This window comes from Zonotrichia leucophrys, chromosome 2 (genome assembly GCF_028769735.1).
Source record: "Zonotrichia leucophrys gambelii isolate GWCS_2022_RI chromosome 2, RI_Zleu_2.0, whole genome shotgun sequence".
Classification (NCBI taxonomy): Eukaryota; Metazoa; Chordata; class Aves; order Passeriformes; family Passerellidae; genus Zonotrichia; species Zonotrichia leucophrys.
This window is the reverse complement of record NC_088171.1, coordinates 107,734,557-107,758,851: the sequence shown is the minus strand read 5'-3', so window position 1 is coordinate 107,758,851 and position 24,295 is coordinate 107,734,557. Positions and strand designations below refer to the sequence as shown.

The following is a 24,295-nucleotide window of genomic DNA, read 5'->3' as shown; positions in this document are numbered from 1 at the left end:
AGCATGGGTTTTGCTGCTTCTTTAAACATTTTCATGTCCTTTTGTTGCCCAGCCACTGGTGTTTTGTGTTTTAGTAATGACCAGAGAAGTATTAACACAGACTTAGAAGCAGGCTATGCCATCTGAAGGAGTGCATATTGTATATAATGTAGATTTCATGCATTCTTCTGAGGTTGTATGCATGGTATGATTTGGTGTTGGATCAAGTAAAAGCCTTTTAATATAAAATTCAGAGTTTGCCGAGCTGTTTAGCAGAGACTGTGTGTCCACAACTAAATAGTGGATTGCTGCTTCATGAGGTTGGCAGAGGCAATCATGGCTGCTGTTAGCATATAGCACAGGGTTATATAGATTTGGGGTTAATCACCCCTGTGGGTAAAAAATGCTAAAATTAGCTGCCAAATGGATGTTTTTATCATATAAGCTACAAGGACTACTTGGGGAAATCCCTACGGGTCTGAAAACAATAACCAAAATTGTATTTCTTAGCCATGGATCTTAGAGTATCTTTTACATATAATGGAATCAAATGAACCAGATCTAAAATATGCTTTGTTCATGTGCCATATGGTCGTTGTGTTGCCAAGCACTCCTTTTGCCTGCCAGAGCAGACTTCTGTGTTCTCCTTTCCTTGTATCCTACCCTTCACACTAACAAAGCAGAACTGCTGTTTGACCCTCATAGGGAATGGTGGGCATATGACTTTCTCTGTTCCTCCCTGAATACATTTCCAGCATTTAAGGAAATTCCAAACACCAGAAAAGAGGCAAAGTGAAATAAAAAGCCTTCATGTGATACTGCATTGATGGAACCTTTTGAATTTACTCACAGCTGTATTTAGCTTAGTTTGGGACTTCAGCATCTTCCTACCAGCAATCCAGAGACACACCTGCTTCTGTAAGGGATTTAAACTCAAAGGTGGACAGATTTTGGAGTGGGGCAGGGGTAGAGAAGTGTCTGGGTCACAAGTGGGTTTGAGTGCAGGTTTAATGTGCCACATGCATAGTCCATTCCCAGAGCTTTGGGAAGAGCCCCCCATTGCTGTGTGCTGCCTTGTGCACGTTTTTAGCAGGGGGCTGTTTCCTGCCCCCATGCAGTGACACCCTTGTGGCATTATGCTGCCTGTCCCAAGGTATTAAGTAACCCACAGGCATTTTGAAATAGTTAATCATAATACGATTTCTCTCACGATAATGTTTGGGGTTTTTCATTCTCCTGCTTGTTATGAAATCTGTAGGCTGATAATTTTAATGGGAGTTACAAGAGGAGAGGAAAAATTCCCAGCTAGCCCTGGAAAAGCATGGGAGAGGCGGGTAAATGCTCCCTATTGCAGCCCATCCTGACAAGAACCTCCAAAAAGCCTGTCATCTCAGTAAGTTCAACTCTCACCCTTTCCTTGCACTGTTCTCCCTCTTGGCAGTCTCTGTCCCTCCAGTGGGGTTTTGATAAATTATCATTTCAGTGAGACTGGGGCATTGCTTTGCTAAGTTCAGCTTCAGAGACTTGTTGGAAGGGGAATAGATGAGAAAGAAAGAAAGAAAACTGAGTGACACAGGGGTCCTGAAGGTCACGGTTTTTTGCTGATGGTGTTTCATTGATCTCAGAGTGAGGAATGTATAATTTAATATTACAATTTCACACCCTATTTCTAATTCTCTATGAGACTGAGCTGTGACTTTCAAAATTGTGGTTGTGTTTACATCTTTATCATAAATTAGATAATTACAAATGTGTGGCTTCAAAGCACTTTCATGCCTTTTTCCTGCAGTCAGGTTATAGATGAAGCTGTTTGTTTTACTGGCTACTGCCATAATTACCAAATGGACTCAATGTCTTCAAAATTGCAATTCCAGCTGAGAATATTTTCTTACTGGTTGCTTCAAGAAACATCTGGAGAGTGCTTAGAGCTCTTGTGTATTACGTTTAAAATGTGTGGTTCTATCAGGTCCTTTTGTCCCTTACCTTTTTCCTCTTAATATGGCCAGGAGACCTAGTAAAGAGTTTCTTGTATTTTTCTTAAGTGTGGTAAAGGTGATTCTAGATACAAAATTCTTCAGGTAGTCCACAAGTGGGGATGTTCTTTTGTTTTCATGTTCGGTCTGAAGTAGATATCTTCTCTAGATGGGTCAGTGCTGTTTCTTTCTGCTTCTAGGCAAATTAATAAACCAAATTTAAAAGTGCAAAGGAAAGCAGGCGGCTGGCTGATTCAAAGGGAGAGGCTATGTTTTTCATCACCACCCTTTCAAAGCCTCTCTGAATCAAAAGAACCATTGGATTGCGAAGGCAAGACCTATGCCACACCAGAAGCTCCCAGTTCAGCAATTTTCCCAGGGTAAAATTATAACTCATGTTTCCTCAGCACAGGCTGTAACTGGCAGCGTTCCTTTGACTTCTAAGGGTGAAATCGCTGGGGGGAGAACAGACATCTAATGTGCCTCTGGAAGTTTTACAATGGGTGTCAGCCTCCCTTTGTGGAAAGGTAGATGTTCTTCTGGAACATACCCAAGGGCAGGTGCTATTCAAACTGGAGTGTAAACTGACTTCAAATAAGACAGTACAGGCTTTTTTTTGTTCAGTTTGTGAGTCAAATCTAAAGAAGAGAAACCCATTTCTCAAATTCTGGCAATTCATGACAATCTTCCAGTTATCCCACTGAAGTCTACATTTTTATGGGTCTTTGAAATCTTCAGATACAACTACAATTCAAGACATTAATCTTTATTCATGTACTGCTGATAGGATCTTACCTTGCAAACAAAACAGATTTTAACAATGCTTGTTTTTTAGTGTTACTTCTCACCAGAAGATTATTGGACAGATTGCAAATTTGGTCCAAGAAGATGTAACCATTTGGTTTCTTTCCCACTTAAATCTTGACACCATTTGTGAGGATTTGTTTGACTTAGCATTCAAATGTATCAGCATGGTTCTGGCAAAGAGAAGTCCTTTCCTTCTAAACCCAGGAGGGAGTGTTTGTTGTTGTTTCTCCCTTTTCCTTTTGTGAAGACTCTTGCAAAATACGTGTAGAGTGCCTGCTAGAAGTGGATAAAAGGCAACAGCACTTGAGTGAAAAGTCTGACTAAAAATTGCATTATTAATAAATCTCAACCTACAAGTAGTCTACTTGGGAACAGTTGAAAGATGGATTGCAGTGTTCAGAGTTCCCCTGTTTGTTCCCATAGCTGTTCCTGGCCCAAACCCCATGTGTGTGTGGTGAAGGTGGTTGTCACATTCCTGCCTTCCCTGGTGCAGGAGATGAGCTGGCAGATGCTGCTTCCCTCTCAGAGGCACTGGGAGGTGTGGACTGCTCTGTGCTGGGCTATTCCCTGGGACTGGGGAGAGCTGACTGAGTGGCTGCCTCTTGCAGGGAGGAGCTGTAGACTCTGAATGGAGCCCCAGAGCATTCAGGTGTGCTGTCTGCAAAGTAGCTGGCATGCCAAACCTCTTGCAGCAGGGATGAGGTGGTCCAAGATATTTGGATCTATGCTTCTCACTGGAATGAGTGAAGCCTTGTATGGTGGGGAAGTAGCCCATCATCTCTGCCCTTTGCAAAAGGTGGAGCTCCCTTTGTGCGTGCTTGATTTCCTATGAAGTACAAGTAAATTCACATTTTCTCTGCTACCTGAGGTTTGATAGATGTATGAGAAGAAAAGCGACCTATTTTCCAGGTTTAAAGGAAAGTAAATGAAACTGTCCTCAGGGCAGCAGAAGCAAAGACTTTAGTATCAAGCTGTAGTGTTGTGGGCAGGGCTGCCAGGCTGCTGAAGGCTCTTCAGACCTGGAAGACTTTCCCAGGGACTGCTCATCTTTTAATAGTGTTTCAGTGTTTCCTCCTCTTTTTTTTTTTTTTTTTTTAGTGTCCACAATGTCTGCAGTCACTCTGTGCTAAGACAAGGGAGTACTTCATGCTTACTGGCTTGTTTCTGCAGTATCTGATGGGATACTTGTCCTCTCTTGCAAATGAGAATAAAGAAGTTTGAGTGAAGGTGACTGAAGCACTGCATTGTGTACCTCATGAAATATCTTGAACTGGTCATGTCCAGCTCAGGAGTTACACTTTCATTTGGTCACTCCTAACTCAGTTTCATTGCTAATTTGAGTAGATGCTGGTGCAGAACAGACAAGCCCTTGGTTGAGCAAGTGGCCTGAAATGCCAGCTGTCCAGTCTGCCCCTATCATAGGACACCCTTAGCAGCGTCATGGCACGTCTGTTACCTTTGGTCCCAAGTCCTGCTGCATCTAAACACTGTGTCCTCCAGCATGGTTCTGGGATGTTTTTGCCTGCTGCATCCTGGGGTGAGCACCCTGTGATTAGAGTGTCAGGTGGGCAGTGGTGTGCTGTGCACTAACTGGGAGCAGCTTTCAAATCCGGTTTTGCTTGTAAATTAAATGGGCGCTTTTGCTGAGTGAGAATTGAATCGGCACCTCTAAAGGCTGTAGAAGTTCTCCTTCCATGGTGAAAGGCAAAGTGTTTGTGTTTGGAGGTAGTGAATCTGGGCTGGACCCCCAAGTTTCGTTTGTTTTTTTCATAATACAGTGGGTTGGATGTATTCCAAAGATCCTGCTTCTATTAGAGGCTTCAGTCAGATTCTGTGCTGGCCATGTTTGCCACTTGCTTGACCCAAGCACAGCAAGTGTGCACATCAGCCACCTCCTACAGAAGGGTTGTGCTTGACCCAGGGAAGAAATGGGTAGGCAGTGCAGAAGCACAGGGATGTAATAAATGACAACATTTGGGCTGACCTCAGCACTACTCACCCAAACAAGCAAGGGGCTGAGTTAATCTTCCATAAAGAGTTCAAACTTATATTTTGAGGGAGGTATTAAACTTTTGTCTGCAGTTTCAAGGCTTAGGGAGGTTTTCAGAGAACTTCATAAGCACTTGAGAAGATACATCCTGTCTCTGTAAATTTTGCCAGGTTTTTGGACTCGCCTTAACTGCTGTACTGGTGTAGGCACAGGCCCTCATTTGACTTCTGCCATTATCCATGAATTCTTTTTCTCCACTTAAAGATTTTTCTTAAGGGCTCAGTGACAAGTTTCTGATGAAAGTGTGGTTAGAGCTGTTCTGCTCAAGCTGGTTGTGTGCTATAGGCTTGGCTCCTGGGCTCTGGAATTATCAAGGTGCCTCCAAGCTCTTGTCCAAGGGTGGTTTTTAACTGTCCTGCGTTTCCAGGTAGGCAGCTTTCTCCACCCAGCACAATCAAATACCTCACTTCCTTCAGCCCTTTGCCTTGCATTTGGTTCTCTGCACCTGTGTCATTTATTCTAGGTCCTGGTCAGCTCTGAAATCCCAGCAAGGCTCATTTTCCCAAGGAAATGCCACCACATCTCTCCAGCACTTGCAGCACTTAGCACGTGTATGTGCTCTGCAGTGTCAGCATCTCCAGGAGGAGAAGGCTGAAAGCAGCCAGAATTTGGGATGTGCTGCAAGGGACCCCCGTGTTGAGGGGCCAGATCAGCGCTCTACTCCAGAGACAGTGACTGTGGGACAAGGAGAATGTACCAGTTAAAATTGTCCCATCAGGTAAGTGCTCCAGTCACCCCTGCTGTGGCCACTCTGGTGTGACCAGAGGTGTGTTATCTCCTTTGTAGGCTTGATCTGCAATTGGACTATTTCAGGATACAGAGAGGACAGCCCAATACTGGTCCTGACACCTTCAGGAAAGAGTTTCATCCAAGGTTTTTGTTTCACAATGAAGTATACCCCACACTCTGGCTATGAGGGACCGACCCTTCTGGGTATCTCTGTCCCCTCTCGCAGGTGGTCTTGTGACACCCACCTTTCTAAAATGCTGCTTGTATTTCTGCAAATAATACTGAGTGCCCCAAGCATGGCACTTGTGGTGTGAGGAGAGAGCAGCTGCTTGGCATAGTAGATCTTCTGCAATTTAGTGGCTCAGCATATCCAGAAAACCTTCCTGCTTTTCAAGCTCTCCATTGTATTTGACAGTCTTGCATAGGATAGTTTGACCTTCTGTTGTATATTGACAGACACTCAGGGTTTAAAATGAAGCTTTAGAGATTTAGAATAATAAATCTAGCACTACTATTGAGTCTCAGTGGACCTGGTGTGTCTTAGCTTACTGTGGCATTGAATTGCAGCTGATTGTGTTTTGGGCCTGTTTCTCGTGTGACGCTCAAACACAATTGTTCTGGAGCTTTGCCTTATAAACATAATTCCTAATGTTCAGAGTCAGCAATCCTGAACCTTGCAGCTGGGAGAGAAAGGGCAGTTGTATTATATTGATGAAAGGCAAAGCATGACAGTGCAATCGGCATATTTTTGCTGGGGAAAACAATGGGCTGTTTCTTTGTTTTGCAGACCCAGTGGCAGCAGTAAAGCCCAACCATGTCCTCAGGGAGCTACCAACCATTGGTGTCAGGGTGAAGAAGCAGAAGAAAAGGATGGATGTGCTTACATGCAAAGACTTTTTGACAAAGATCTGAGCAATTTCTTTGTGCTTCTGGGCTCTTCAGAATGAAGGTGAAGAGAAAGCGCCATGATGGCATGCACACCTTGAGATCAAAATGCAGTTTGCATGCTCTGTGTGGTGCACTTGGTCATCTCTGACCACCTTGAGGGCTCTGTCTGAGGGGCCAGCACAGGTGGTGTCATCTGTAGATGCTAAGTACCAGAGCCACAGCTAGAGAACTTGGTGTGAGGACATCACCAGCCCATAGAGGTACCCAGGGTGTGATTTTCCCCTGCCAGCAGGATAAGCTCCTGGGTTTCTTGGACATGTAGCTTTGTATCTCTGCCTGCTTGCTACACCTTCCAAAAGTGCTGTTTGTACTATACTGATATTGTTTATGTTGAATAAATGCTTTCTCCAGCCTCTTTGTTGTGGCAACTCTTTTTGCTGAATTCAAAAAAGGGAGGGGGGGTACTTGTCTAAGCATTGTGGTGAGACCTGATGATGATGATTTTTTTAATCTTTAATGAAATGTTTGTTTTGAAAAAGTGCATCTTCAAAATGGGGACACTTGTGCAGGAGCCAAATCCAAGAGCAGTCCTAATGTTCCTGGTTTGGATGAGGTTCTCGAGCTGCACTTTCCCCATCCCACAGGCACCCCAGAGATCAGCCTGCTGTTTATTTCAGAGTGCAGGCACACAGATGTCCCCGACACTTGAGTGATTTCTGCTCTGTGCTGGAGGAGAAGGGATTTGACAACAGCTTCTGAAGTTTGCTGTTTGGATTCATTCCCCATACAGTGGGATAGATGTGTTCAGACTCTTCTGCTGGAGTGCTGATGTGGATGTGTTAACTGCTGTTAGCAGTTGTTCCTGGGCACCAAGCTTTTGTGAGGAGAAGCATCTGTCTCATGTATCTCTGTTGTGTGAAAAGGATAATGAACACAGACTGACTTGATACTTTAGAATAAACTACTGCATGATTTTTTGTTCTAATGTCTATAACAGTTAAGCTTGCCCTCACCTCCCTCAAAATGTCCAAGGGAGTTAGAAATGTGTAAATTTGAGTTTCTCACCAGTAATAATTGCTGGGGCTTTGACAGGGAATACATATGCTACTGAGTAGCATATACACTTCTGCTTGAGCTGGGCTGGCTTACAGGGAAGACATTGGCTAAAATAATTCCAGCCAGCAGTGTCTTGACCTGCAAACTAAAATGATCCTCACAGTCTGGTGAGTCAAGCAGACAGTTTGTACATGAATGTCGGTCCTTCTGTGCCTGAGCTTGGCTTGTCTTGTGGTGGCATGGTTTTTGTCAAGGATTCTGTCTTAAGAAGGGAACCAGGATGATTTTACTCAAGACCACAGAGTGTAAATAACACTTAGGACACCAGTGCTAATATTTTGAGGGGAGGAGTAAGCCTCCCATCTCTTTGATTTTTGTACACTTAGCACATTGTAGTGACTCATGTTCCTCAGATATCTCCTTTTCCTTCCACTTGCTGCCAGAACATTGACATGGTTCCTGTGTTATTGTCGTTTGGTAGTCCAGTTGCACAAGTGCACATCTCAGCGCTGCAGCTACTGTGGTTTGTTTCAACCCAGGTGTAAAGGCTTACTCTTTAACAATGTTTTTGAGAGGAGTTGGGGAGAAGATGGTATAGAAGAAAAGGCAGGGAGAGCAGAAGGGATTTGTAAGCTCCATGATCCTTGGCCCCCTTTGGTAGGAAGGCTTCTAAATTATACGTATTTTTGTAAATTCCAGGAGGAGCAGTTAAAGCAGGGCTGCTTTTGCTTTTGTTGAGCCTCCAGAAGGGCTTGCCTAAAGCAGAAAATGTGAAGCAGATTCAGATATACTCTAAAGACCTGTGCCTGTGAGCTGCTTGTTGTGGAAAGGCTCCTTCAAATATCAACAAAGAAGTAGAGGAGCCCCAAACTGTCCTAAGAGCAGTGCTTTTGTGTGCTAAACCAAAACTGAAAAGTTTTAGACAACTTAATGGCCTTTAGCCTGCCTAGCACAAAGATTTTGGCACTTTTGATTACATAGTTTCACTCATTCTGAGTGAAAGTGGGAACTAATTTTTATGAAAAGTTGTTGGAGGATCATCTGGATAATAATGATAAATGTTTTACAGGGTATTTGAAGTATTTTGGTCCATGGAACTGCTATAAAGCTGTATTTTCTGTTCTTACCTAATTTTTTTGTGGGATAAATAATAAAATGTTTGAGAAGGAAAGCTATGAGGGGTCAGCCTGTTGACAAGTCAGGAGGGTCACTGCCCATCCAGCCAGTGCAGGTGATTTGTGCCCCAGTCATGAACAAAGCTGATGCAGTTCCCAAGGCAGACAGCAACCTCTGTGATCTCCTGAGTGGGAACGGCCGTGGCTGAGCTCCGAACCCGTTCCTGGGCTCATGTCTCACCTGCCCGACACCAGGAAAGGCTTCTGAAGAGCTTTTTGATTCTTTTTGTTGTGAGCTGCTCCGGATAGCTTGCTGGAGCCCATTGAGTTTAATGTCTCTGACTCCTTTCTCTCCATCTGTAATTCTTGCTAAGGAATTGTATTTGTAATCACATTAGGTGATGGAAGCTTAGCTTACCAGCAGTGCTTTGTTTTAATTACTTTTTACCAAATCTTGTTCACTTCCACATTTGTAATAAACCAACCAAGCCATGTATTTCTTCAGAGACTGCCCCTGTGTTATCCTTTCCATAGCTGAACAATACAGTGATTTAACTAATGCAGTTATATAACTCTGATCTGTTAAATGCTGTACCCATTGGATGGTGATCTTCTGTGCTCTGACTGTGCTATTGAGTTGTGCCACATTGAAAAAATGGGATTTTTTTATGGACTTGCTTCTCTGAATCCCATTTTTGTTTTAGTTTCTCTGGGGCAACTGCAGTAGAAATACAATTGTTTGATTTCAAAGTATCTCCAAAATTATACTTCACTGTTTTTATGCAGGGAAATGTGCTTTGTGGGCTGAGACTGGAGCAAGGTTACCATTATTGTGCTTAATATCAGCCACTGACAAGAAGGACTTTGTTTCATGAGGCACAATAAACACAGGTAACTTGAAGAGGAAATGTTGAAAAGGAGGAGGATGAAATTAAACAGCAGAAGGTTTTACTATAAAGCATTTTTATTTCTTGGGAGTTTTAGTAGGTAAACTGTGTAAACGGCGGCTTGGTTATGACTTGGGTTTGGAAACTGGTTCCCTTTTCTTATGCTTTGTGGGTTCTTTTGCCTTTTAAAGTGCCCACGGTCCTCCAACCTATCTCCCATCCTAGCAGTGATGTTTATACTACACATTCTTCTACTGTTTTGTGCAGCCAGTGCTATCACAGCTACGCTGAATGGGGCTCCAGCCTAACTACAATATTAACCCTGCAAATCTGTTCATTTTCTCTCGAGCAGCCCCAGGCAGGGTAAACAGGAGAATGTGTCCAATTGAAAAACTGTGACAGACTCGGTGGTGGTGCTGCATTGTGCAAAATTGCAAGAGAGCTATGTTTTTTCTGCCAGAGAGGATCCTGTGAAGGGACATGCTACTGTCCATCTCGTACAAGTTACAGAATTTGGTTTTTGTTTTAGTCTCAACTTTCATTGATAATGTTATCTTTATTTTTGCCAAACTGTCTGCTTTCAAGCACTGAAATGTGTTCCTCAGACCTGCTGCTTTCCTCCTGCTTGCTAATCGTCCAACGCATGCTCCCCCCACCCGTAGTTTGTATCAGTCCTTGACTTCTTACTTTCACCTTTGTAGTTGTTGTTTTTAATTTTTTCTTCATTATTTTACTAAATACCGCTCTGCAGATCAGTAGCATCTTGGGTGGTGGTTGTACCACATAGCATTTGTAGCAGACATTAGTTTTGCATAGCGTGTGTACCTTATTTTGTCTGGACTTGTCTTCTTTGCGCTGCAGGCACCTCCTCCAGCAATTGTAGTGATTAAGCCTGGTATTTCTGCAGATTTATATTAACTTCTGCTTATAAAGAAAGAGAAGAAACCCAACCCTTCTCTCCCCCCCAACATCTAAACTAGATGTTTTTCTTCATTCCCTTAGCTTTTATCAGTATTAGACCGAAGCTTGCTTTTGTGTATGAAGAAAATTAGTTAAGTACCTTGTGGTTTATAGATGCCTTTTGTTACACACTACTGGGATTTATTGTGCAACGTCGGCCTGTAAATCATTTCAGCCAGACGATTACCTGGCTCACGTTGCCTTTGTGATGTGAGCCCTTGAACAGCCATGGAAAATGGAGAAACGCTGGTTTTTGGGGGCGGCGGGCTGGCTGGTCCGAGCGCCCGTGACTCTCTGATGGCCGCGCTCCGCTTTGCTGAGGTTTGCTGCCCGGCTCCGAGGAGATGTTTACAGGGAATCCATTACTCTCCGCAGCTGAAAGACGGTGTTGAAAGAACAAAGGGAGTTTTGTGATGAAGTGTATCTGACTTCTCGCTGCTTTGCTTACCTTTTAAATGTAAAACTCGGTCATTTGCAAGCGCTTTTAGTTCTCAGGGCATCCCTATAAGATTCCAGCCCGCGCGGAGCTGTCCTTCAGTCGAAAGCGGCGTTGTCTCAAAACCGCTCTCGAGAACGCATTTCTATTTTAATCCCCAATTTTGCCTGCCGCCTGCCTTCCTGGCTCCAGCTCACCGCCCTGCCCTGCCCTGCCCTGCCCTGCCCCGCCCGCAGCGCGCAGGCGGCCGCCGCTCGCTCCGCTCCGCTCCGCGCTGCTGCTGCTGCAGCGCTCCCAAAGTTGGCTCATCCGCGGCGCATCGGCTCCGCTCCGCGCCGCTGCTGCGCTCCCATTGCCGCGGCTCAAAGTTGGCTCATCGGCGGAGCACCGGCTCCGCTCCGCGCTGCTCCGCGCTGCTCCGCGCTCCCAAAGTTGGTTTGGTTTCATCGGCGGAGCACCGGCTCCGCTCCGCGCTCAGCCCGGGGAGCCGCTCAGACCTGCAGCCTATGCGCGGCACGCCGGGGCAGCCATACGTATAACTTTTAAATGGAAAATGTCTTTCTCAAAGGCTGTCGATGTCCAGTGGTCTGCAGTCCATGAGCAGTTGACTAGTCCAGGTGTTTCTGCTTCTGTTCCTGTGCTATGTGAATTGGGAATTCAAGAGAAGAGTGTGCAGGATGGAAGAGTTGAGGGTTTGTATTCCTGTTCTGGTGGTACGGCAGTGACGGAGGGCTTGGGAAGGAACAGAAAGTCTACCTGGGGTTGTCTCAATTGAGAAAAATAATTGCTCTCAGTTTTTGTGTCTGTACCTCTTTCTGTCAGTGCTTTCATCGGCTCTTAAAAATGAGAATGACCCTTTTTGTTGGTATGGATTGACTGTCGCAAATAGTGTTCAGGAAAAACTTGTTTTAGAACGCGATTTCTTCTTTGTGGGTTCTATCAGTGCATTTTGCCCCACTCATTTAAAATGTAGCCATTTCAAACTCTTGGAGCTGGATTAGTTTTAAAAACTGCCGAATATTTGTCTGTGCTTTGCTAAGTTAAAAGTCGTAATCTTGAGGCTATGAGACAGTCCTACTGATTTAAGACTGGGGGTTTCTGTAAGGTTTGTGAGGAGATCATTAACTCGGGTCTATCTTTTCACAGGACAGTCGGCCCAATATGTCAAGACCTCTGATCACTAGATCCCCTGCATCTCCATTGAACAATCAAGGCATCCCCACTCCAGCACAGCTCACAAAATCCAACGCACCAGTTCACATTGATGTGGGTGGGCACATGTATACCAGCAGCCTGGCCACGCTTACAAAATATCCCGATTCCAGGTAACTTTAAAAAGCTTCTTCTGCATGTCTTTGGCAAACTCCTTTTCTTCCTTTTCGTGCTTGGACGTCCTGGGGCTGTCTCAGAATGATGAATTTAGCTCCTTTTATTTCAAAATTAAATTAGCTTTCTTTGTTAGTAGGCAGTTAGAGACTGACTTTTGTTTCCCTGCTCCACTGTGTTCCTGACGAATGGCACTTCTGCAAATCCTGATGCGTGTGTACTGAAACAAAGCTGGGAGAAAAGAGCACTTACTTTCTACTACCTAGGATTCTGGGTTTGTGCCAGGGCACCCATGCTGTGGTTTGTTGCATTCAAAAACTGTAGTGATACTGCATTTAATCCCAAAGGTGGGGGTGTTGGAGTATTTGTTTTGTTTCTTTTGGAACGGTAACCACTCTCCTGTGCTGTCAACACTCCATCTCAGATGTGTCACTTGAGGCAAAGGCAAGGTTGAATGAAATAAACTCCAGGACAGTATTAACTGAATACTTTTAGGACTTTTCAAATAATATGCTCTTAACTCTCATGTACCTTTTGAATGAAGTACTTGTGACTCTGGTAGCTCACTGATATTAAGCAGAGAACTGCTGCATGTGTGTACAAACGGTGCCTGTAGAGCAGCTAAAACAAGAGTGCATCTCTAAGAAATCTAGAGTGCATTTAGCAGTGTGTGTGGGCATTGCCTGGTGGTGCTGGCAGACAAGCAGTGCAGCTGGAACTCTCAGGGTTGGTCATGAGACAGCAGGAAGTCATTGTGTCCACAGTACAAATCTCTACCTTGCCCTTTGCTGCCCAGTCCTGCTCCAGAGGGCAGGCAGTGCTCCCATTGTGTTCTCTCCAGTCTGAGGGGGAAGATTCTCAGTTTCTTGATGCCACAGCTCTGACCTGCCTTTTCAAAGGGCACAAAGCGCACTTCATGGGATGTGGCTTTGTTCAAAGCCTGGGTTTCATTGATGCTGCTGCCTCTGCATCACCAGCTCACAGTGTTAGGTGGGCTCAGGCAGTGCTCCTGACAGGCTGGAGGAAGAGAGAGAGCCCTACACACTGCAAGGCACATGGCCTTGCTTGAGACAGCCTCCTCAAGGAAACCCGACAGAGGGGAGCAAAAGGAGCCATGCCAGAGCCTGGGTCTGCCAGGAGAGATTGAAGTAATGTCTGGGAAAACTTGAACTGTTCTTAGAAAACCAAATCTGTTCTTTTGGGGATTTTTTTTAGGAACTTCTTGTGTTCAGCTCCTAGTAGTTGTGATGACTTCGTGAGTTTTTTGGTAGTTGGAGCAGTGATGGTGTCTGACACTGTTGTGTATGCAGAATGAGAGGCTGCTGCTTCTGTTTTCATGTCAAATTCTCAGAGAGAGTATATTACTTCAAGTGAAGAAACACTAAAATGTCATTCAAAAATGTGTCTGGTGGCAGTGGAATTTAAGCTTAATGTATTCTGTGCTCAATTGAGCCATTGTAGCACTTAAAAGTGAAAGCTATGCCTGTAGTATCAAAGCCAGTTTAATAAATTAAACATTTTAAAAGCTCTTCAAACATAATTTAAAGAAAACCCAAACTCTGAGTTATAGTCATTCTGTTTCAAGTCGTTCTGACATGTGTTTGTGTTTCAGTTCTGACAGTGTCTTTTGAACCTCTTGATGAGTGAATATTTCCAGCTTAGCTGTTAGAACCTGGAATTCCCAGCCACTTCCAGAGCTTGAGAGATTTTTTTTAACATTAGCAGCTTCAAAAGAGCAATTACTATACTCGTTTGAATGTCAAGACAATGGCATGAAGCAATATGCCAGTAATCATGATGTAGTTGTTTGGGTTTTGTCTGAGATTTTGCCAGAAGGTTTTTTTCCAGTGGAGGGTTGGGATGTATATATGTGTGTATATATATCTGTACATATTTATATAGAGTAAGTGCTAGGTAAAAATTGTCCAGTAATATTTAGACATTAATATAAATTGGTTCTTGAAGCCTGACCTGGTCAGTTTCATATCTAGCTAGACTCAAACTTCATTACTCACAAGGTTTTTGTCAACATTGCTTCTGCCAATATCATGTATGTGAATGCTATCAAAACCAAGGAAGGTCTCATAGATATTTTTGGGCCAGTTGAAACCTCCTGAGACTTACTGTTATATGAAGTATTGTCTATGAAAAATAAGGTCTTGATTATCTTGCCTGAAAGAGCACTGCTCCAGGGATGAGTCAAGGCATCAGTTACAGGCTCCAGCCTGTAACAGGTTGAGACACGAAAGTCATTAGGTTTCTGACTCGTATTACATGTAGTCTAAGGGCCAGAAGCCTAAAATGAACCTTTCATCTGTGGGCCAGGTACCAGAGTCATCTTTCTTTGTGAGATTGAAAGGGTGATATTCAAACCAGCAGCTCTGGAGTCACTCTGACTTGCTGGTGTGAGGGAGATCTATTCTGATGGAGCAGTCTCTGCTTTGGAGCAAGTGCACTCTTCCTTCTCCTTTTGGAGTCAGCAGCCCTCATCTTGTACCTCGCTGTTTTCTTCTTCCTGGACAGTAGAGCATGAATTGGAAAGAGTACTTTAAAAAAGAATTCCTTAAATGATATTAGGTAAAGACTTGTAGCTTGAAGGGATCATTTTCCATAATTCTTCTCTTAGGTTCCCCAGCCTGGTTTGTGCCTTGACATGTAAAATGCCTACTGACAGATACCTATTCATCCCTCCAAAGAAACCTTGGTGTGACTGTAAAAGTGTCTTGCTACTGTTGCTGGATCCCTGCCCTTTGCTTTGGAAAGACAATTGTGAGTTTCTCTCAAATGCTCTTGCACTTCAAGAAGCCAAAGAATCAGATCTGATCTGTGTTTTGGGCAAAAGCTGACTCAGTGAAGCACTCTGACAGACAAGCAGCTTATCTAATGGATGGTTTGAATTGAGTAATCCTAGAATTATAAATTCTGAAGCTAAAATAATGCTTAAAAAAACCCTCAAAATTAATTTTAAAATCTAGTAGCATATAATTTCAAAGAGCCCAGTTATAATCTAGACAAGGGAGAACCTATAGTTTTCACAAGGAAAATCCCTTATGAATACTTAAGCTCATCAACAGGCTTCAGATTCTCCCAAGAAACCAGTGGGACCATGCCTCAAACATGGTTTCATGAAGCTCAGTAATGCAATTTGCCAGACTTAGGCTTTGGGAACAAGCCTAAGTTTGAATCAGCCTGTCTACCAAGGAGACCTAATGTGAGGTCTCTCTGCTGAAATAAATAGCAATTTTTTTTAAAGTTTGAGGAGGGAGCAGGTATGCAGCCATCTATGTAGCTCTCTCCACTGAGACTGTAGACCTTGGTGCATTCAGCCCTGCACAGATTGTACAACCTTTGGTTTACTTGAAGTTACCAGATCTTCAGGTTAGTATCTGGCAACAGTCAGCTATCTGTTAAAGACTTGGGTGTCCAAAAATTTTTTTTGATCGCTTGTTTTTCGAAAATAAAGGTTTTTCTAAATAGTTTTTTTTCCACTGCCCAGGGGAAAAAAAACTTATTCCAGGAAAGAAGGATCCAAGATGAGGGTCTGCCAAAGGAGCCTTTCTCCCCCAAGAGCTCAGGCACATGCATGCAGTGCCTTTGTTCCCAGTGGTCACCAAAAAGCTTGAGGAGAACGGGTTGAGGTGTTAGGATTTATGATTGTGAGGAGAGGAAGCTGTGGCTGGTTAGCTCTGATACTTTAACCCCAGCAGCCTACTCTCCTTCCAGTGCACGATCATCTTGCAGCAGGATTGAACCCTTTGCTTGGAGTTGGCATTCCTACATCTCTCAGCCTTAATGCTGTCTGCACGGCATCTACCAAAAGTTATTGTGCACCAGGCTGAGACAACCTCAACTGAATATCCGAGCTGAATGGGAAGATGTTGAACTTTGATCATACAAGCATCAGCTGTCTGATATCTCTGATATCAGCAATATCAGCAGTGTTGTATATCTTGTATGTTCAAAGCATCTGAACTTCTAATTAGGTCTTTCCAAGTCACTTGTTACAAATATTTGCATAACACCATGGCATTGGATTGCCACATCCTATATTCCCATCACAGAATGGGAAAAAAATCACTTAAAACCTTGTATATAACTCTGTAGAACCTTTTGGAGTATCTGTTTGTGTTGCTACATCTGCCATCTTGAGTTACTCCCTGTATATGAAGATGGATTCTTCTTATACAGTATTTCACAATCCTTCCATATTTCTGCCCAGGGCAATTTCAGGTTTTCATATGAACCAATCCATTCGTGTCCCAGTTTTCTTACCCAATCTTCACTCTCAGCCCTCAGGGAAATTAAATTTCACACACTTGGATCCAGTTAGGACACTGGCATTTTTTATTTTTTTTTTATTGGTAAGGGTTTCTTTTGCATCAAGAGCACAGAATTACTTAGGAGATTGTCCTTGGCCTTTTTTGACAGTTTGCAAGAAAGACTTATCCTCCACAAGTTGTGTAGGTAGACTTCCAAGGATGTACTGTGAATCAGGCAGCACTGCTTGCCTGTATCACAGCTCTGGCAGTTTCTGCTATCAGTCCCCAGGTGCAAAACAAACTGACAAAATGGCCTTAGCTCAAACTCCTGCAAATTGCTGCACCATGCTGGAGACTCCTGTCTTGGTAGGAGACCTGCTGAGGTGAGGGTGGTCTGCACTTTGCATAGGCCTCCCTCTGTAACACCTCCATGAAAGCAGCCCTGTCACAACTTTCCTGCTCACCTTGGAAAGTACCTCCCAAACTGCTCTAAGTTGTGCTAAACTTGAAGAAATACAAAATTTTCTAACTAATGAGCAATTGGTTATTTGGGTTTTTAAAGGAAACATTGAGAGAGTGGGTGTTACTGCATCTTTATTTCCACTGTCCTTATTTGGATTTATCTTCCTGAGAGGTACAGATCTATCTGTATCTTTCTAGAATAGCAACATCAAGGGCAAGCTTCTGTGAAAGAGCAAGCCTCTGTGAAAGTTTTCAGTATTGCTGTAACCAGCTTTGTCTGCTGTATTAGCATGAATGGTCCAGGTCACAGCTTTTTAATATTTTGTAACATTCCTGGCAGGAGGGAGATAGGCAGAAGAAGTTGGCAGAGGGTCAGCTCAGTCTTTATTATTGATCCTGTTTTACTCATCTCGTTATTCACCTTTTATATTTCATCATTTGAGTGCTGCATGGTCTTGTGGCAAGGAAGAGTGAGGGCTTGGGATAGGGAAATACATTGACTCTCACTGACCTGTTCTGTGACCCAAGATAACTGATTTAACTTTGAGCTTCACTTGGTTCCTGTGAAGGTTAACAAAAAAGCAATTTGTAGAGTGCTTTGGGGTGATGATTGAAAGTGTAGAAGATTACTATCTCTAAGCATAAATATTTATAGATCCAGTGACTGAGATAGAGGTTGACGATGTCGGTATCATCAGTAACATGTATTAATAAAAAATTAACTGTTGATTCATGAGGACCAGACTGAACACAGTCAGGCAGTGCAGTTGTGTTGGTTGGTGTAACCACATACACAGACTTGGACAGAAAATGGAAACAGAACTGTGAATGATACTATGGTTCATGCCTATTTAAAGAAATTCAGAGAATTCGCACAACTGATATTTTAAACAGAGCTCCCTTGCCACACACATCTGTCAATAAAGAGCTTGGAGGGGTATTTTCTGGTCCTGGCTGAACCAAGATTAATTGTAGCTCTAGGTATGTATATTGAACTTAGTGTATATATTGACCTCATTTTGCCTCAATTAATGATCACCACAGGTCAGTCATCACTGTTGCCTCAGTAGAAGTAAATATTTTTCAAATTGTAGTCCTGTAATATGTTTAATTTGCAAGGTCAGCAAGTTGCTGCTGTTGCTTGTGGCTGGTGACTGGTGAAAGAAATGGCACCATCAGATTAGCAGGTTCGCATCATGTGGTCAGTAACTGGTGGTGAGTCATCACTGAAAGGGGCACAAATTGATATCTGTCTTCCTGTTCTAAATGTCTGTAAAAGTGGGCTTATGTGTATTTATTTGGAGGGTAAAAAGCAGTGTCCTGTACTTGTTCAATGCTTTTACATCCAAATCTGTAAAATGACAGTAAAATCAAGATAGTGGCTTGTTGGAGAGCTCTTTGCATATATGCAGAGCCAGGGAAAGTAGATGTGCAGACTTGATGCTACAGGGGTTCATTACGTGCTTGTTCTGGCTGCCTGGCTATGACAGTGAATAAGGAAATATGTTCAGAGGAATAAGTGTCTACGTTCAGCAGTGTTAGAAAGCTAAAGACTTCAGCTCCTTATTTCTGGGGCTAGTAATCCTCAGAAGTAACAATCATTTTTTCTTGAGGGAAAAGAAGAAAATCCATAGCCATATAATCAGTGTAGGGATTCCTTTGCCAGTTGGCTTATGTGGGTTTGTAGGGGTTGGATCAGCCTGTAAGTCAGCAGAGGGGAGGTTGTCAATAAATAGTTTAAGGGCCTGTGCTTTGAGAAATCATATGATTGCAAAGGCTGCTTAGAATCCTTGGTGGATGGAAATTTGTGGATGGGAACCTTACAACTTTCGTATTTTTCTGCCCAATAGCATGGTTTCATAAGCTAGACTGAAGGCACCCAAGCAGTATTTCTCACTCTGCCTGACCAATACGTGGGAAGATAAAACAATATTCTGAGTCTCTGGGTCTTGCTGACCTAATAAGAAAAAATCCCATTAGGAACTGAGGTGGCACAGAAGTATTCTGCTTATTGGTCACTTCTCATAGGGCCCAGGTTTGAACCATAGTCATGAGGTTCAGTGGTTTGTTTTGCCTTTTACTGTACTTACAGAGGTTCCTGATGGCAAGGAGTGTGTTAGCACAAGGTTTTCATTCTGCTCCCACATAAACTGTTTGTACTTCATTGGTCTTTCATAAATTGCAATATAGTTGCTAAGCAAATTGGCATCTAGTACATACATAATTGCAGAAGCTAACACATTTGGCTTCCAGTTTTGCTGTCAACACCTGGCCACCTCTTGGGTGTGTTTGAAGCTTTAGGATATAGATTCCAACTTCTGGCTTACTTCTTTCTGGTGATGATCAGCCTTCTGGCTGGGTTTCATGTATACAAGTATGCTTGCCATTTGGGGATGTATTTGCAGAGGTTGCATAGGAAATGGTGAAAACTGCTCAGGACTCAATGGTTATCTGCAGTCATTTAAATGCAAATAAGGCACAAATGCTGTGTTGGCCAAGGGAATGTCACCAGTTCCTGTTATGTGAACTTTTCCTCTATCTTAACCAGTCTGCAGTTTATTTAAATATCATAACCAGACAAGTGTCATCTGGCAAGCTTTATTCTCCTTTTGTCTTTTGTTCTCAACCCTTTTTTTTGCCTTTGTCTACACCATGCAAGATTTAATGTCTCTTTGACTCTTGCCTTTCAGTATCTTTTTTTCTGTCCCTGTTCTGCTCTGAGCATTGACCCTCCTTCTGTCAACTAAAGTCCCTCCTTGCTTTGTCTTCATTTCTTTTTCATACACACTTTTCTATCTCTGTTGGAAGGAGTCAGAGATCACAAGTGATCTTTACCTGACCAGATCAAAGCACACTGCTGGCTTGCTTGTCCTTTTCCCCCCACACATACATGGTTTTATGGCTCTTGTTAATAGTGAGCTGTCTTAGAGTAGGTAAGCAGACAGCATGTTTTAAGGATATCTCACATACTGCTTTTGCTCTTAGTGACATCAGTTCAGGGATGTCTGTGATACTCATTCGCATTGATTCCTTTCACTGAGTCTTTAAATCAGTAATCAAATACATTGTTTCTAGCTCTGATGTGTACATTAGCTTGGATCTGTAGGGCTCTTCCAGCACAGTTGCAGCTCTCTGCAGAAAATGTGGGCACTTTTCTAGGCAGTTTCAAGGCACTTTCTGCTTCTGAGAACCAACGGGCTTCTGTAACCATTTGAAAGCATTATAAGCTGAGCTTGTAGCTGCTACTTGTGGACTGCTTTGTAGGGACATGCCTTTAGAAGAGCAGTGGGCTCACAGTCACTTTGCTATCCAGCCCTTCCTCCGTGCAGCAGCGTGTGTGCAGACACTTGGGTAGCTCAGGTGCTCAAAGCAATCCAGCGCGACGCTCCACCTGGACTCGTTTTTCCTGCTTCCAGCAAACTCAGCTGTGCCACGGCTGGTACCCAAGCTAATTACTGAAGACCTACCTGCAATTTCTTCACACTGCTGCATTTTGCAGAACAGGCATTCAGTGATGGAGAGCAACACTGGCAATTCAGCTTCTGTGAATCAAAAACTTTCTGTTTGCAAAGGATTAAAAGAGGTAAAGGGGGAGAGTGACAGAAAGATGAAAGGGTTTTGTTCAGAAGGTGAGATAGTTGCACAAAGCAGTGTTAAATGCAATGGGATACACTTCTGCAGTTCAGCAATTTAGAAAGATAAATTCTACCTCCTAGACCACAATGGGGTTTTCTTGATAAAATGTGAGAAGCCTGTCAATCAAACGGTAGACATAATTGTTCTTTAAGTGACCTATTAACATCCCATTCCTTTTAATTAAAAATTATATTTAAGTTCTCGTTCAGGCCATATTTGAACGGTAAAAACTCTTTCCACATGAGGCGTGTTGCAGGTGAAAGGCTGTCACAAGCTGTGTGACACATGCAAAACAGGAGTGATTGAAGTCCCAGTGCAGCAACATGTGGCTTGCCTTTGGCTCCCTGCTGACACAGAGGGAGATGGAGGGATAAGCAGTATCTCACAGAACCACACCCAAACCCTTTGCATTCCTTGCCTAAGAAATTGCTTGTAGTTGCTTATTGTGGCATAGAAACTTATAATATACAGCATTTGCCATAAGTGTGTCACTTCAGAGCAAATGATGGATTATGTCCTTCCACACCCCAAAAGTTGTTCTTTGTTCTGCAATTAAAAAATAAATGTTGCAATGTTGAATTGGAAATATTTTGTGCCGTACAATAAATTTGTTTTGTTAGGTTGCCTGGGTGTAATTGCAGCAATGTCACTGCATTAAACCCGTGTCATGGGGCAATGGTTTCCTGCCCCTGTGCCAGTGCCAAGCACTGCTTTGCTTAGCAGCTCTATTGCTGTTTATCTCCGTCAGTCCCCGTGATTATTTTGCTTCTGTGAAACTTTTTTTTCCTATTTTGTTCCATGCACACTATAAATTATAGTTCTGTTGGAGTGCTAACCACAAATCCCAAACAGTGGGAAGCTCTGCCATGCCAGAGTGGCTCAGCTGGGAGCTGGTTTTAGGTTTGCCCAAACTTGTCAATGACAGGAGGGGAAGAAGGTGCTCCAAACCGTGACGGTCTGCTGGGCCCCTTTGCCCATCTGAAAATTGATCCCTCTTAAACAGTTTAGAGGACCCTCGGGGTCTTGCAGCTTACATAAAAAATGAAAGCCCTTCCTGTCTCAGAGCAGTGCAAGCAGTCAATACAAAAGAGAAAAATGATCTTTTAAGTGTATCCCATTGAATCCATTATCTCGAGGGCCCGTGCTTGATGCTTCATCAAAACATCATCGTCTTGGTGATGCATGGGGGAGAGGGTGAGGGGGCATTCGGGGGATTTCAGAGAAAATGCTGCAGTACTCTCAGTGCCACAGGACAGGCTAAATGTGATACAAGACAGAAAATGAGAGCTGCAGAAAAACTGATATGTTCCTCCTTATAACATATTGAATTTTGCATGTTTGAAACAAGCAAATCTTTCAGGAAAAGTTTTGAGTGTTTCTTTTGTGGTAAGAAAGTCCTGTTGGGCGTCTTGTACAGTAATGTCTTTGCTTTCAATGAGAACGTAAATTTGCAGGGTTTTTTTTTTTTTTCATTACAATGGTAAAGATAATAAAGGAGCAAATAAAAACCAGTGTTTGTACCATGACTACCTTCTACCCTTGTTGTGGGAGGTAGTAATAGGGTTGAACTGCTCTACCATTACCTCAATTGGTGTTGAATTTCTGGTTCTCGTGAGCAAGTGTCAGGATTGTTAGTTCTTAAATGCTGAAGTTTTAAAAATCTTTGCATGTCTCTACTAATGATTAATATGTTTTTCTTAGGCTAGCATGAAAGGAAAATCATTGATTTCTGTTGTTCTGAGTTTGAAGTATTTATAGCAGCACAGTGGAGTTTTATTTATCAGATTACAGCGGTAGGAGCCAATCTTTTGCCATCAGTGTTTCCTTACTGGAAATAGTAAGAATATTGCTCTTTTGCTGGATTATGAGCAGTAAAATAGAAGAACTGGAATTTGTTTTCAATAACCAGTAGCATCAGTAATTCAGAAATACTACTGAAAAAAGGTGGTTTTTTTGGAAGACAGAACAACAAAGAAGCACTATTTCTGAATGTAACTGAGCTGTCAAACACACATCCTTTGGGGTGTCCTCCATTTCCTTTGGTGAAAGCCTAGCTTAAATAAACTGAGCAGTAGGCAGAGGGTGTGAGCCTTTGCACAACAACATACACCCAGGTGCTTTGCTGGCCAGGGTGATCCCAAAGGCAGAGTGCTGTCAACATTCCTAATTGGTTATTACCCAATAACACACACCCTCCAGTGTCTTGGGACTACAAAACACTTTTTACCTAGCCTTCCTACATGAATAATGAAGCACTTCAAATATTCATCCAATTATAGTCAGCCTCTTCTTGGCTAAGGATTGCCAAATGCAATTGGACATACTTCTGACACAGAATTTCAGGCTATATCTATGTTGGAAGGGTTTAGACATAATTCTTGACTTCTGGGGAGAGATTAGATATCACCATGATGGTAATTTCTCCAGCCTCAAAAGCTATTGTTTATTCACTTTTGCTATGAAATTCTAGTTTACTAGTGGTATAATGTAGGAGTTTTAGGAATATTTTTTTCATTTTATACTTGGAGCTGGTCACATGAAACTGCTCGTGTTTGTTTGAAATAATGAGATGTTTTGCTTTTTCTCCAAGTGCTGTGGCTACAGCTGCACAGGACTGAAGTTGCCATAAAGCATGTGAAAAGCAGTTAATGTTTACTTTCAAACATGTAAGCTATATTTATATTCATCTTATATTTTTTCTGAATATTTTGCTGCCCAGCACAATTGACTCCTGATGTGCCAGTGACTGACTTTTAAGTACGTTTTTCTCATGCCTTGCTAACATTTTCAAAAACAATGTCCTTATCATTTGCAGAATATTAAGGTTTAATTTTGCTTTACTGGCTTCTCCTGTGTATGAGCTCCCCTGAGTGATAATCTTCCCTCTGGCCTTTCAAAACCTGATGAGGGTGGTGCTCTGCTCATGGCAGCTTCCAGCCCTGCTGCAGTAATGCCATAGGGAGCCACTCTGGCTCCATCGTGCTGCCACAGAGAAAAGCCCAGTGTCCATGCCTGGAGATGCAAAGGAGATGCATGAGTAGGGAAGTGGTGACAAATGTTATTCTAGACAGATACAAGCTGTCAAAGCAGTGTCAGGAAGGATACCTGCCTGCTTATTTCCCCTTTGGAAGAGCTTATGGGAAAGGGAAAGGAGAAAAACTGCTGCTTTTCTGTAGCTAAAGCGTATTTGGAGGCTTCACTTTTCATCAGACATTCTCATTTTCCCGGTTTCTAATATTGCAGTCTCATAAAGCTGGGCCTTGGGCCATGCCTCTCATACTGGCCTTCCCTTGCTTAGTAGCTAACCTCGATAAACTCATCAGCAGAGCTACAATTGCACTTCCCCACTTCCACTTTGGATTAATGGTATAGCTGAATGGATGCTGCTCTCCAGACCACAGAGGTCTGATTCTAGGGGAGCATTTAATTCCCCTCTTGGGAAGTAGAAATAAAAGCCCTAATCAGGTATGTTTCATGCTTCTCTCCTGGGTAGGCTCAACAAAATGAAGGATGAAAAAGATGCTATTGGAAGTCTCTGCTGTCTGCTATCATTACAAGGCATAAAGCACTGGTTTGAAAATAGAAACAGCTGGTATGGGTGCAACTTTCAATTGTATTTAGCTTCCATGTGGGTCAGTTTATTATTTCCTATTAAAATGCAAAGAAGTTCAGTCAGAGGCATAAGCCCTTCTTCCTTTTGTTTATTAATGAAATCCTGGAAACATGATAAAC

The 24,295-nt window shown here is 42.9% G+C and overlaps 1 protein-coding gene across 9 annotated transcripts in view; it reads left to right on the top strand.

Annotated features, from left to right (window-relative positions):
* KCTD1 (potassium channel tetramerization domain containing 1) overlaps nt 1–24,295 on the top strand; it is a 100,320-nt gene that overhangs the window by 55,342 nt on the left and 20,683 nt on the right. For 5 of the 9 annotated variants that reach the window (XM_064706013.1, XM_064706016.1, XM_064706008.1 and 2 more), the window contains exon 2: nt 12,027–12,205. In XM_064706013.1, coding sequence (XP_064562083.1) covers nt 12,042–12,205 — 164 coding nt within the window. In that variant the 5' untranslated portion in view covers nt 12,027–12,041. Of the gene's footprint in view, nt 1–5,953; nt 6,488–9,414; nt 9,489–10,885; nt 11,573–12,026; nt 12,206–24,295 lie in introns of those variants that run through there. The other 4 variants (XM_064706010.1, XM_064706011.1, XM_064706014.1 and 1 more) reach the window with 4 other exon arrangements.